The following is a 12021-nucleotide window of genomic DNA, read 5'->3' as shown; positions in this document are numbered from 1 at the left end:
ATCGCGATATTTTCGTTCATTCTATTCAATGTAACCAAAAAATATTTAAATATCATCCGTGTTTTTGAATAGTTATACAATGAAGATACATATTTTTCCTTTAATAATTCAAGAATGATGACTCGCAGTCCTACAGCATTCCTACAGTCCTGTAGGCGCTAATAAGCGTTTTACGCCACTGACCTACTGCACTGCTTTGGCGTAATGCGAGAAGTATTCATGCAGTCATGCAGGAGCTAATATACGTTTAACGCCGGCTGCTCTGCGTTCGGCGCGATTATTCGATTAGCTTGCGATAGAAAAATCGCGCCATTGAAGAATAGTGCTTATAACGCCTATGCTGTGGTTCGACGCCGTATGAGCAATCCAACGTTGCTTCGTTTTTCTCGATCAAATATTTTCTCAGAGAAAAGTTAGGAAGTTCTCTATACCCACGACCAAGATTCAATCTTTTCACTTCATTTATCATCAGAAGGTAAGACATCGATGACTTGTCAAAAACTAACCTAAACCAGCGCTAACATAAAGATGCATTAACATAATGGCATTTCCAACTGCTTTCCTGTTTTGCCAACCTTCTACTTAAAATTAACTCCATTTTAAATTCGCGCATTCCTGCAGCAGATGTTAAGGTCTCTATTCGCGCAATCCTTATGCCTTTTTCGAGAAACTCCGCATATATTTCCTTAGACCTTTCGCGTCATCCTGGATTACCTCCCCGCGGGTTGTATGGGGCTGGTCCATACGAGCTTTCAGGTATAAGACAAATACATCGTAAAAAAAAGAATCGACATCAAATTTATAAAAAAGGAAAATCGAGTGCATGTCAATTAACACAGCTGAAAGTTAGATAGATGTATGCGGGCCTTCTTTTACGTCTTTTCTCCCGAATCTGAGCACATATAATGGAGATGTTGCATGTGTGAGGAATTTGCGATTTGACTGTTGATTCTTATGTAAAAGTTCGTGAGAAATACGATGGTGCCACTGATTTTCTCTGAAATCAACTCCCAAGCTCAAAAAAAGCTCTCAAGTTGAGGCCAAAATGGAGGGGATATCCCACTCTATCCTGAGAGTCCACCTCTACATCAAGACAAACTCTCCATGCAAAGATAGGGAGCAAATACATTAGCAGTGATGCCGTGTTTTCAGTTTTAGAGTCCCCAAATAAAGTGGCAGCCCTGTCAATATATTTGCGCCCTATCTTTGCATGGAGACTTTGTTTTGATGTAGAGGTTGACTCTGAGGATAGCGTGAGTTATCCCCTCCATTTTGGTCTCAACTTGAGAGCTTTTTTTGAGCTTGGGAGTTGATTTCAGAGGAAACCAGTGGCACCATCGTGTTTCTCGCGAACTTTTACAGAAGAATCAACAGTCAAATCGCAAATTCCTCACACATTTAGCCTCCTCCATTCCTCTCCATTGGCAGCGTAGAGCGGAGCATTGCGAGTTCACGCCTCGCGCAATCGCGCCTTCAACTTTGCAGATGCAATAACACAGACATCCAGGAAGCATGAATAGTTGTATCCTTACGCCGTCATCAAAGTACGTCCTTTATTCCCTCGCTGTATTTCCATATTGCATTGCATCCACTTGTCTTATTTGTAGTAGTGTTTCACGACTACCTGAGCATAACAGCCAACGATAGGAAAGGCGTAAACGCGCCTCGTTTTTTAAATATTTCTCCCTAATCTGAGCGTCGTCTCACTTGCAGCATAGAACGGAGCATTGCAAGATCACGCCTAACGCGATTGTACGCCTTCAATTTTGCGTATGCAATATGGACATCCATCAAGCACGAATAGTTGTGTCTCTGCGCCGTCATCAATGCGCATCATTTCCCTCCCTCTATTATTTTTTCCTTATTGTGTTAGTTTACCGCGGCGGACTACCATGGGGTGGGGAGGCGATCGCCCCCTAACAATTTCCCGCGGAGGTCCCGAAGGGGCCCCCGCGGCGAATTCTTTTCGAGTCATCGTTTTTTTCCAGTAATGTTGTAATTTTCTTATCCTATTCAATCACTAAAAAACCCCGAATTCCTTGAAAATTTGTCTCTAAGAGACATGGAAGGTCGCCAAAAGCATTTGTGATGAAGGGACCCCCGATGAATCCTGAGAATGGGTTATTTTGAAGTTTAGGTACTGTAGAATCCAACTCCAATAATGCCTACGTGTTTAAAAAGTGTGAAATTTTCAAAATTTACCGGGGGAGGGCTCCCGGACCTTCTTAGAGGGGCCCCCGAACGACAGGAGGGGCCCTTACATTTAGGTCTCCTCCTAACTTTTCAACTACCAGTCCGCCCCTGTGTGCCGCTACTGCAGTTTCGACCGTTAAGGCCGTAATGTAAGGGCGCTAAAGCCAGGATTGTATTTCGCAAGAAGATAATTGATGCAGAATAATTAAAAATTAAGAAGCCGGAATATTTAACTAAATAATAAGAGGAACTCAAATCTACAATATAATGCAAAAAAAATTGGAAATTCTCGTCATGTAAATACAGAAGATTCGAAAACGCCTTCAATTGAAGCGTGATACCTCACGCGTTCCGGGGAGTTCAAATAGTTGTATCCCTGCGCCTTAGCAAGGCGATGGAAGTTTAATATTGAAGCAGCGTCCCCGCTTGGTTTTTTGGCTTTCCTGTGCCGCTACTGCAGTTTCGACCGTTAAGGCCGTAGTTTAAGGGCGCTAAAGCCAGGGTTGTATTTCGCAAATGGATAGTTTTTGCAGAATAATTAAAAATTAAGAAGCAGGAATAATTTAACTAAATAATAAAAGGAACTCAAATCTACAATATAATGCAAACAAATTTGGAAAGTCTCGTCATGTAAATACAGAAGATTCGAAAACGCCTTCAATTGAGGCGTGATACCTCACGCGTTCCGGAGAGTTCAAATAGTTGTATCCCTGCGCCTTAGCAAGGCGATGGAAGTTTAATATTGAAGTAGCGTCCCCGCTTGGTTTTTCGGCTTTCCTGTGCCGCCAGGGGCGGACTGGCCATGGGGGCGGGGAGGCGATCGCCCCCTAACAATTTCCCGCGGAGGTCTCGAAGGGGCCCCCGCGGCGAATTTTTTTCGAGTCATCGTTTTTTTCCCGTAATGTTGTAATTTTCTTATTCCTTCAATCACTAAAAGGCCCCGAATTCCTTATTGAAAATTTGTCTCTAAGAGACATGAAGGTCGCCAAAAGCATTCGTGATGAAGGGACCCCGATGAACCTGAGAATGGGTTATTTTGAAGTTCAGTACTGTAGAATCCAACTCCAATAATGCCTTCGTGTTTAAAAAGTGTGACATTTTCAAATTTACCGGGGGAGGGCCCCCGGACCTTCCTAGAGGGGCCCCTGAACGACAGGAGGGGCCCTTACATTTAGGTCTCCTCCTAACTTTTCGACTACCAGTCTGCCCCTGTTAGTTTCGTTTGTCTCATTTTCACGAATGGTTGTCCCCCTGTCATCTCGTTGTCATCAACACGCGTCGAGAAGTCTCTCATCTCTGAAATTAGAACAAGAAAAAGAGGAATGAGAAAGAAGTTGAATAGAAGCATCACTGTGAAAGTGTACGCTTGCCCAGAACACGCGCAAAAAATTACTATTTACCACACAGGAAAAAATTACATGAACGGCGTGTAAGTTCGCCTTCAATTTCAGTGTCGGCAACACGAGCTCTCACGCACGTGGTCGAATAGTATGGTATTATCTCCCATACAACAGTCAGACGGCCTCCGAGCGAATTTTTTGCAGACATTGCGAATAGTAAGAAGAAGAGAAGAGAAGTAGGGTGGACGAAAAAATGAAGCAGAAAATAAGAAGCAGAGAGGAAAGAAATGAGTTGAATAATGGAAAGAAGATTGAGAAGAAGAAGGAAGTAAATACTGAAGTGAAAAATTAAAATATCTGCAAGAATCGATCGAACAGTGATCGAGAAATAATATAGAAATAGAGACTTGTTTCATTTCTCGATCGAATTATGTCTTGGAACAAACTCAGTCTGTCGTTCAAGTGAATTGTTTTGAATAACTCAATTAATGAGTTTGTAACAATTATTAATTCCGCAAACAGTAGAGTAGCATCATTATAAAATCCTCTCCGTACGATTTCCGGTCTGTGGGTTTCCGTTTCCGGTCAATAAGTTTCTATCTCCAATTTGGCTGAGCTAAGCTCTCATTGGCTAATGCAAAAGTGTTGATAAGAAAACATAAATATTTACATTAAGTATCATAACCTCCAAGCCAAGCCAAGTGTCAAGTGAGACTGAGACTGCGAACAATTACGAACTGATTTTTATAGCATTTCTATATTATTATATTATTTTCTATTATAGGTGCGTGAACATAATTTTTTCTGGTGTTGATTTATCAGTAAATTTATAGTCGGTTCCATGTTCTCTGCTGTTCGCCGGTAGAATGGTATACCAATGTTTGCACAGGTGTCTATGTTTCAGTTTGATGTGTAAACCATTATTATTGTAATCATTTGTGTGGCATCTTTCCATAAACTTGTTTCATCTCGCACAGAATGAGGCCTAATTTTACACTTTTAGCAATTCTTGCGATTACTGTGACCTATGTAGCAGCAAATGCAGATGGTAAACCGAAAAAGAAACTGCAGATTGGAATCACGAAAAGAGGCACGAATTGTAACCAAAAGACCAGGAAGGGTGATTTTGTCCATATCCATTATACGGTAAATTCCTTTTGTTACATTATTTTGTTTTGAGGATTTGATATCATATCTGTTGCATCATTTAGTATTTAACCTGCCCATCATCAGTGCTGTGATAACATCTTTGCACATGTTTGTTAAGTAGTGCTAGAGCCACTAAGTACATGCTATGAATTGGCGTTCTACAAAATTCACATCTCGTTCGCGGTGTCTGAAAATCTCTGCCTTCAAATATGTTGTTTTTTTAATGGAAAACAAATTGACATCATTCCTTGAAGTTTATGCAGAATTTTATGCGTACAGAGAAGAAAAATCACGGCAGTTTTAAAAAATTGCTGTTTAGTAATTTTCCGTTTAAGAAATAAAGTATAACAGGAAGTCAGGAACGTCGCAAACCGAGTTATGTGATTGCTGACTTACACTGTCATAAAGCGTATGTCTGTTGCATCCTGACTCCTTGAATTTCTGTGTCTGTCAAATGAGTCAATGGTTTAATAGCTCCCGGAAATTAGACATGAACATCAAGATGATTCCCTGAATTTGAGGATTAAGTTAGAACCCTCTTGAATAGTGATGCTTTAAAAAAATAGCACCAGTAAATTACAATCAAAATTTTCTATGCTTTTTCTCAAGGACTTACATTTTCTGTTTTTCATGTGAATCCAGGGTAAATTAGAGGATGGCACTGTTTTTGATAGCAGTCTTCCCCGGGGAGAACCTCTGACGTTCACTTTAGGAGCTGAGCAGGTCATCAAAGGCTGGGACCAAGGTTTAATTGGGTAAGTAAAAAGGCTTATCTTAGAGCTACCTAATCAAAACGTACAAACAATCGGTTTCTTTAACATTCAAGGACACTTTTACGAGAAATGCTAAAACTCAAACAATTACCTTAAAGCAATTTTTGGTATGGATTTTATTCAATGATTAATTCAAGTATTAACTGATTTTTTCTTTTAATCCTTCAATAGTTCAAGTAAAAAGTATATTGATCTTACATTCTTCCTTCCTGTATGCAGTGTGCCCTTTTTTAGCAGGGCAGTACCTACTTGGCTACAGGCTATGCATTTACGGTAGTCAGATGAGGAAAAGTTTGGGATCATGTCAGTAATGATTATATTATTGTGGGCCCGCCAGAACAAGGTGATACAGTAGTAGCAGGACTTTCTCTTGTCTTGACTTTCTGAAACCATTTTGTTTATTAATATAACTGCATGACTGTATTGAAGATGTTAATTTTTATTTCTCTTTGCCACCAGAATGTGTGAAGGAGAGAAACGTAAACTGATCATTCCTCCTGACCTTGCCTATGGAGCAAATGGAGCTCCTCCTAAAATTCCTGCACATGCCACACTAATTTTTGAAGTAGAGCTGACACTAATAGAGCGGAAGACTGAACTCTAGTCATTTTTTTCTGTGAAGAATTTTTTTTTTATGTTTGTGAACTAAATACTTACATCGTTCACTTGTATGTATACTTTTTCAATACGTTTTCCTATTGAATTTTGTAATTTTGTATTTTTGGTTCTACTTGCAATGTGAAAACTGCATTAACAGTGTTCCTATTGAATCATTTTCTCTGCGCCTGTCAAAAAATAAGATCCTGCGAGTTCTAAAATTAAAGTTTAAATTTCCAAGTATCTCATTTTTAATCATTTGACCAGTATCTCCTGGAAATCGCAATTTCGGAAAAATGAGTACCTTCGTTGAATCCAAAACAGAGAGAAATAGGCAATTTCATTCTCTGGGGTCATTGTTTTTTAAGGATGATCATAATTTAATGTTGCGAACCTGATCGATGAAAAGTAAAACAGTCATATGTATTATCAACCATTTTCAGGAAAGGAAATTATTTCATGTTGTAACTTTTTTTTTTTTTTTTTTTTTTTTTAAGGATAGTTTCTAGACTGCTTAAGGCAAATTTCCTTGTGGATTGGGTCAACTTTTTTCTACCCGATTGGCAGGTTTGCAATCTAAGGAAGAAAAGTGCTTGGCATATGTCAAGAACTAAACTTGCAGTTGCTTCATGAATTTTGACCAACGTTTGCACCCATCCTTTTTTCGATCCACCTTCAAAGGTGATGCAAGAGTTTTTTAGTGGTCGTCATGGCTGCTAACTCGAAAAACTGAATGTCATAACAGAAGGGATTTTCGTTTAGTTGTAACAGAGGTTGGCGACACAAAACCTAATCCTGCTTGGAAATTTGCCTCCTACTTACAATACAACATTACAAGAATCTAGTTACCTATGCTAATCTGAAATTGAAGGAAAAATCTCTTGAGTCTTATCATGCCAGGTTGTTGTACAACATAAAAATTCTAATTAAGTAAGCTGAAATTTCTTCATGTAGGCATGGTGTAAATAAAGTGTTTTCTTTCATCTGAGGACATTTGTTAATAAATATTACCTATTTTATTAATTTTTGCCTTTACCATAAATTTTCACCATCCAAAAATAAATTATGTCTTTTCATACAGCAATCAGGTAACGAAATACATGCTTCCCCATTGCTCATCATAAATTATATTATCATTGACTAGATGCAGTGTAAAAAAAAAAAAAAAAAAAAAAATTGTAAACAAATTTGTAAAATTACAATTTAATGGTAACAGCAAAGACATTTATACAAAAAATAATTTAATTTGCCTATTGAATTCATGACCACTACTCATTTGAGCTTACTTTCTACAAATGTGAACATATTAACAAAAACTTAGGTTCTTCTCAAGATTATTCGGCTTTCAACTGGAGTATGTAGGTACACAATTAAAAGTTACCGCTTTTCAAAATGTTTTCCCTTGAAGGTAACTAAAAGGCAAAATGAAATCAAACATTTTCAAGGTAAAAAAAACATAGAAGAAAATATGAAATTTTTTCACTTGTAACCTGTTAGTTCCTTTGAAAAAATTAATTAAATACTGACTCTCTGGTAGATGATAAGACTACTTTTCCTCAAATTTTGGGAGAGGAGTAGATTCTAGGGATGTGTTGTCCGAGCAAACATATCCGATCCCATTCGGTTCTTCAGTTTACCAAATGCAACTGTCCTACCTATACCTCTCAAGATTGTTGAGCGTTTGGTAGAAGCATTAGGCATTCATTTAAGTAAACACTCAAGTCATAATTCAATCAGTCATAAAGGTTAACAATGCCGATCACTTGGCATCGGATAATTCGGTTTCCAAACAGTCCAAAACAGTTTACTTCAACAACGCACCTTTGATTGCCTTGGATTAAAAGATCAAAAGTACCCATTATATACCAAATAATGAAATCACAGAAAGAAAAAATTACCTCTGAAAATGAAAAAATAAATGCAGTATCTTATGCGATAAGAACTGAAAGGAACAACTTCTATGACTTTGTTTGGAATTGCTTGCATGATATTACATGATAATTGAAATTCATCTGAAAAATTTAAATCTAAACTTGCGAACTCAACATTAACTTTTTCTTTCTCTTTTTATAATGTTTGGTCATAGAGGAATAAATGTTTTTGACTCGTTTCTGTTGGTATTTAGCCATTACAAAAAATGGTTGCTACTGATTTGACATTGGCAGATTCATTGAAGTAAACAGACACTCGCCACTTTGTTAAATACTGTTCTTGCCCATTTCTGATCTTACAAAGATAGAATGAGCCCAATATAAATTGGGAGTTACCTTGAATCTTTACCCACTGACCTATTGTTTCCTGATATTAGATCAATAAATTTATTTTCAAGATTCACTCTCAGTTTCTTCATTACAGCTTACAAGAACTTCTTTCAAAAGCTTGTTGAGTTCTGCATTAAATATGTCCCGTTTTAGAATTTCTTGAATGAATTGGTTAACTTCATCAGGAACTGCTTTCTGTAAAAGCACCAAGCTATCAATGCAAACATTCCTAATTTCATCAGTTTCTTCCGCATTCCTAGTAATTGATTTTGAATGATACAGGTCAAACAGCGACTCCAACACAATTGCTGTCAGTCGACCCCAGTTCTCTTTTAAACGTGGCCAAGTATTTGTAATAAAAGCTTTGAGAGCCTGAAAAAGCAAAATGAAATGTAAGAAAATTGATGGCATAAGTGAACAATCAGTGATCAGAAGACTAAGACTTGGAATTAAGACTAATAAAAAATTGAGCAAGCAAGGGAATTTTGAAGCCTGCTTTTTATTTCATCTCAAGTGAGCTAATTTGTGAAAAGGAGGGGAGGAGAGGGCCAGAATTACATCTGAGCGTGGAGTGCGGGCGGGCACATATAGCAGAAAATTTTGCAAGGCGGCAAATGGTAAGAGCCTTATTACATCATTCAGTTTGATGGAAATTGGTTCAATGGAATTGGTTTGTCATTTGATTAATTAATAGGACATACATAGGATTTTTCGGAAGGTCCATTTAAAATACGGAACTTTTATACCTATTCTGAGGAAGAGTTAGGGAATGTTGGAGAGCAAAAAAGAAAAAATCATGCACTCTTACTGGACAGTTGATTAAAAATATCGAGTCAATGTATCATGTTAAAGCTGAGAATGTGAGGATGAAAGAAAATTTTAGAAAATTCTCATTTGGAAAGCAGGTCAGTGCTTTTGAAATATCTGAATTACAGAAGAAGAAATATAGGAAGTTTTGGTGCTTGTGATCAGTGTCAAACTATAGTTGAGCCTTGAACATGCCCTGAATGATGGCTTACCTTGAGGCTATTCAGCCCAGATCCTGGTCCAATATCAACCCTGCAGTAATCCTTGAACAGCGCAGTTAATCTATTTGACCATTTCAAGCTAGATAAGCCTGAGTCACAGACAACCGCTAGTAGAATTTCTTCATAACATTTCCGCAAGGCAAGGTTTTGCTCATTTTCCATTATAGAGAGAAGCAAGTCGTCTATATCATCTAGAACATCCCACTGTCAACAAGAATCAGCAGATGAGGAACAATTCTGCAGGTATTGTAATAGGTAATTTGAAATTTTCCGCTCGAGACTGCATTCACAGAATCCACCCTTTTGATGTATTTTGAATTACCTTCAAGTTGATTCATGCTTTTCCTTTACAAGTACGTACTGAATAGTGCTCCCTTTCTTGAGACCTCCAATTATCCAAATCGGTCCTGTTGTACAAGGGTGGATTTTTAAGTTTTTTGTTTCATTTTCCAAGAACTATCAACACCAGGAAAAAAGTCAACCAAGCAATGGAACACACATACTCTCAGCTCTATAACAAGCTATAGTTTTTAAAACTTGGTTTTTACATGTTGCAGAGAAATTATGGATTATTTCCACATCTCCAAACATACCCATACGCAGTGGAATGTTAGAAAAAAAATAAGGTATGGAGAGAAGTGGAAAAAGGGTTGGTATCTCCTTGAATGAAGTTAATATACTGTTTTACAATGTCTTTCCCAACTTCGGGATGTGGTCACCCGCCAGATTTCTACATTTTTCATATCGGCTTCACAACTTCTGCACACCGGTTTCATGAAACTTTGGTCCACTTCCTGAGCCAGTTGTTGACGCAAGCTAGATGATTTAAGGAATAAATTTTCCCACATCCACCTCACTCTCCAGACCTAATGCCCAGTGATTTCCAAGTTTTTCAGAGATGACAGAAATTTCTTAGAGGCAAATGTTTCAGCAATGATGCAGAGGTGAAAGTTTGCATCATCATCTGGATTTAAGATCATGGATCAAGTTTAGGCTCTTAAATAAAGTAGACTCCTAAAGCAAAATACGGAAAAAATCTCATAACTTACCTCAAAGTTATTGGTTCTCAATTTATTACATACATCTCGATAACACTGCAATGCCTCTGTTATTCTACTCTCTTCCCGGCTTGTGAAAGCTGGCAATAATTGCTTTTTTACTTCCTTTTTTAAGTGCATTTCATCGTCTTTGTTTTTCTGAAAAGGGAAATAAATTCATAATATCATTAAGAATATTAAGCTTGTTAAAAGGAAGTGGAGAAGTGTGTGTGTAATCATATAGGTTCAATCATGATTCAATTTTGGGTGAATAAAGTGGGGATAATGGTCCTTCACTGTAAATGAGTGACGGTCATAAAAAAAATGCTGTTGTAGAAAGTAAATACCTTGGAATTTCTATAGGCAATAATCACATTGATCAGATGACCATTTGAGTGCTAGTTGATGTATTTTGATGGTGTAAGTCGGCAATCACATAACTTGGTTTGCGACGTTGCAGACTTCCTGTCATACTTTATTTTTTAAACAGAAAACTACTCAACAGCAATTCTTTAAAAGTACCTTGATATTTGGTCTCTATGCGGAGAAAATTCTGCATAAACTTCAAGGAATGATATCAATTTGTTCTCCTTTATAAAAATAACATAGAGGCGGAGCTTTTCAGACACCGCAAACAAGATAAGTGGATTTACACCGTCGATTTGCTCTGCACCCATTCTGACTACTGTCTTGAAAGAAATTGGTTAAAGGATGTAAATGTAAGGAGGAAATAATTACTGACAACATTCCTGCTAATTCACTTCAGTGTTATGCATCATGGCAATTAGTGATATCACATATTTAAAAGGATAAGAAGAAATCATTCTTTTCCAGTCATTCTCATACTGAATTAATAGGCATAGTAGGTTTTACCACATTATCCGTGAGGGTGACAAGTATTTTATATGCTTCACATAACTCCATAGTTTTCAAACTTCTTGTTCAGGAGTCAATGTGAAGTGGCGTTACATCAAATTTGACTTCCAAATCTTCCTGAGGAACATACATCCGATGTATTTAATTCACTGTCCTGTGTGGATTCTTCTTGATAAAAGACACCTGTAACACTCAAAAAACAAGCATCTTTCTTGATGATGAACCGATGATTCAAAAGTAATGCAAGCTTCTACACAAGTATTAAAAACTAAATTTAAACAGGAACAAAGAACATAGACCTGACAGTTTATCCTCGTTTCTCTGAGGCTTGAGAAAGAACGGAGGGGTGTCTCAAATGTACAATGATGCCCTGGTCAGTGGTGGCATAATTTTTTTCAATAGAGATTTCTCAAAATTAATAACAAAATCTGATAAATTATCATTTTCTTTATTACCTTTAAGAAGCAAAATGGATGCTAAAAAACACTTAAGAGTATACGACAAGAAAATGTTTTTCACAAAATCACAACACAACGAAAAAGCCAAAAAACAGAGATGACATGTGAAAGTTTGAGGTTATGTTTATATTTACATTTCTTTTGCAGTGATGCACCTCTGAGAACTTGAAACTTAAAAAGCTCTAAAATGATTACAAAGAAACTTTTAACATTCAAACTGAACGATGGTCATGATATTTGTTTTCTTTTTCCTTCTTTTAGCATTTTCAAAACACTTTTAGCACTCCATAAGTTATATTTGTATTTTGA

At 37.2% G+C, this 12021-nt stretch overlaps 2 protein-coding genes across 3 annotated transcripts; one reads left to right on the top strand and one right to left on the bottom strand.

Annotated features, from left to right (window-relative positions):
* The first annotated feature begins 4225 nt into the window (after window positions 1-4225).
* LOC109030491 (peptidyl-prolyl cis-trans isomerase FKBP2) lies at window positions 4226-6295 on the top strand. Its single transcript, XM_019041478.2, has 3 exons — window positions 4226-4679; window positions 5325-5437; window positions 5915-6295. Exons 1-3 carry the CDS (start codon window positions 4512-4514, stop codon window positions 6057-6059), a joined length of 426 nt encoding a protein of 141 aa, XP_018897023.2. The 5' UTR covers window positions 4226-4511; the 3' UTR covers window positions 6060-6295.
* Window positions 6296-6518: 223 nt separating this feature from the next.
* On the bottom strand, window positions 6519-11847 carry LOC109030490 (TELO2-interacting protein 2). 2 transcript variants are annotated; one of them, XM_019041475.2, is made up of 5 exons: window positions 11710-11847; window positions 11252-11437; window positions 10391-10537; window positions 9333-9545; window positions 6519-8685 (listed from the first exon to the last, which is right to left on the bottom strand). In XM_019041475.2, exons 2-5 carry the CDS (start codon window positions 11300-11302, stop codon window positions 8377-8379), a joined length of 720 nt encoding a protein of 239 aa, XP_018897020.2. In that variant the 5' UTR covers window positions 11303-11437; window positions 11710-11847; the 3' UTR covers window positions 6519-8376. The 2 variants fall into 2 exon arrangements, with proteins under 2 accessions (XP_018897020.2, XP_018897021.2); XM_019041476.2 differs by having other exon boundaries at window positions 11252-11445; window positions 11710-11832.
* Between the last annotated feature and the right edge of the window lie 174 nt (window positions 11848-12021).

The sequence above is a fragment of the Bemisia tabaci genome, chromosome 2, assembly GCF_918797505.1.
Source record: "Bemisia tabaci chromosome 2, PGI_BMITA_v3".
Lineage (NCBI taxonomy): Eukaryota > Metazoa > Arthropoda > Insecta > Hemiptera > Aleyrodidae > Bemisia > Bemisia tabaci.
The sequence above is the reverse complement of the archived record's forward strand: the minus strand, read 5'-3'. Positions and strand labels throughout refer to the sequence as shown.

Bases quoted from the DNA above. Each gene is read 5' to 3' on its own strand.
- LOC109030491 (XM_019041478.2), top strand. From the start codon at position 4,512: ATGAGGCCTAATTTTACACTTTTAGCAATTCTTGCGATTACTGTGACC. The intron at 4,680-5,324 runs GTAAATTCCTTT...ATGTGAATCCAG, and splicing joins TTGTCCATATCCATTATACG to GGTAAATTAGAGGATGGCAC. The intron at 5,438-5,914 runs GTAAGTAAAAAG...CTTTGCCACCAG, and splicing joins TGGGACCAAGGTTTAATTGG to AATGTGTGAAGGAGAGAAAC.
- LOC109030490 (XM_019041475.2), bottom strand. From the start codon at position 11,302: ATGGAGTTATGTGAAGCATATAAAATACTTGTCACCCTCACGGATAAT. The intron at 9,546-10,390 runs GTAAGTTATGAG...TCTTGTTGACAG, and splicing joins TGAGAACCAATAACTTTGAG to TGGGATGTTCTAGATGATAT. The intron at 8,686-9,332 runs GTAAGCCATCAT...TTGCTTTTTCAG, and splicing joins CTGGGCTGAATAGCCTCAAG to GCTCTCAAAGCTTTTATTAC.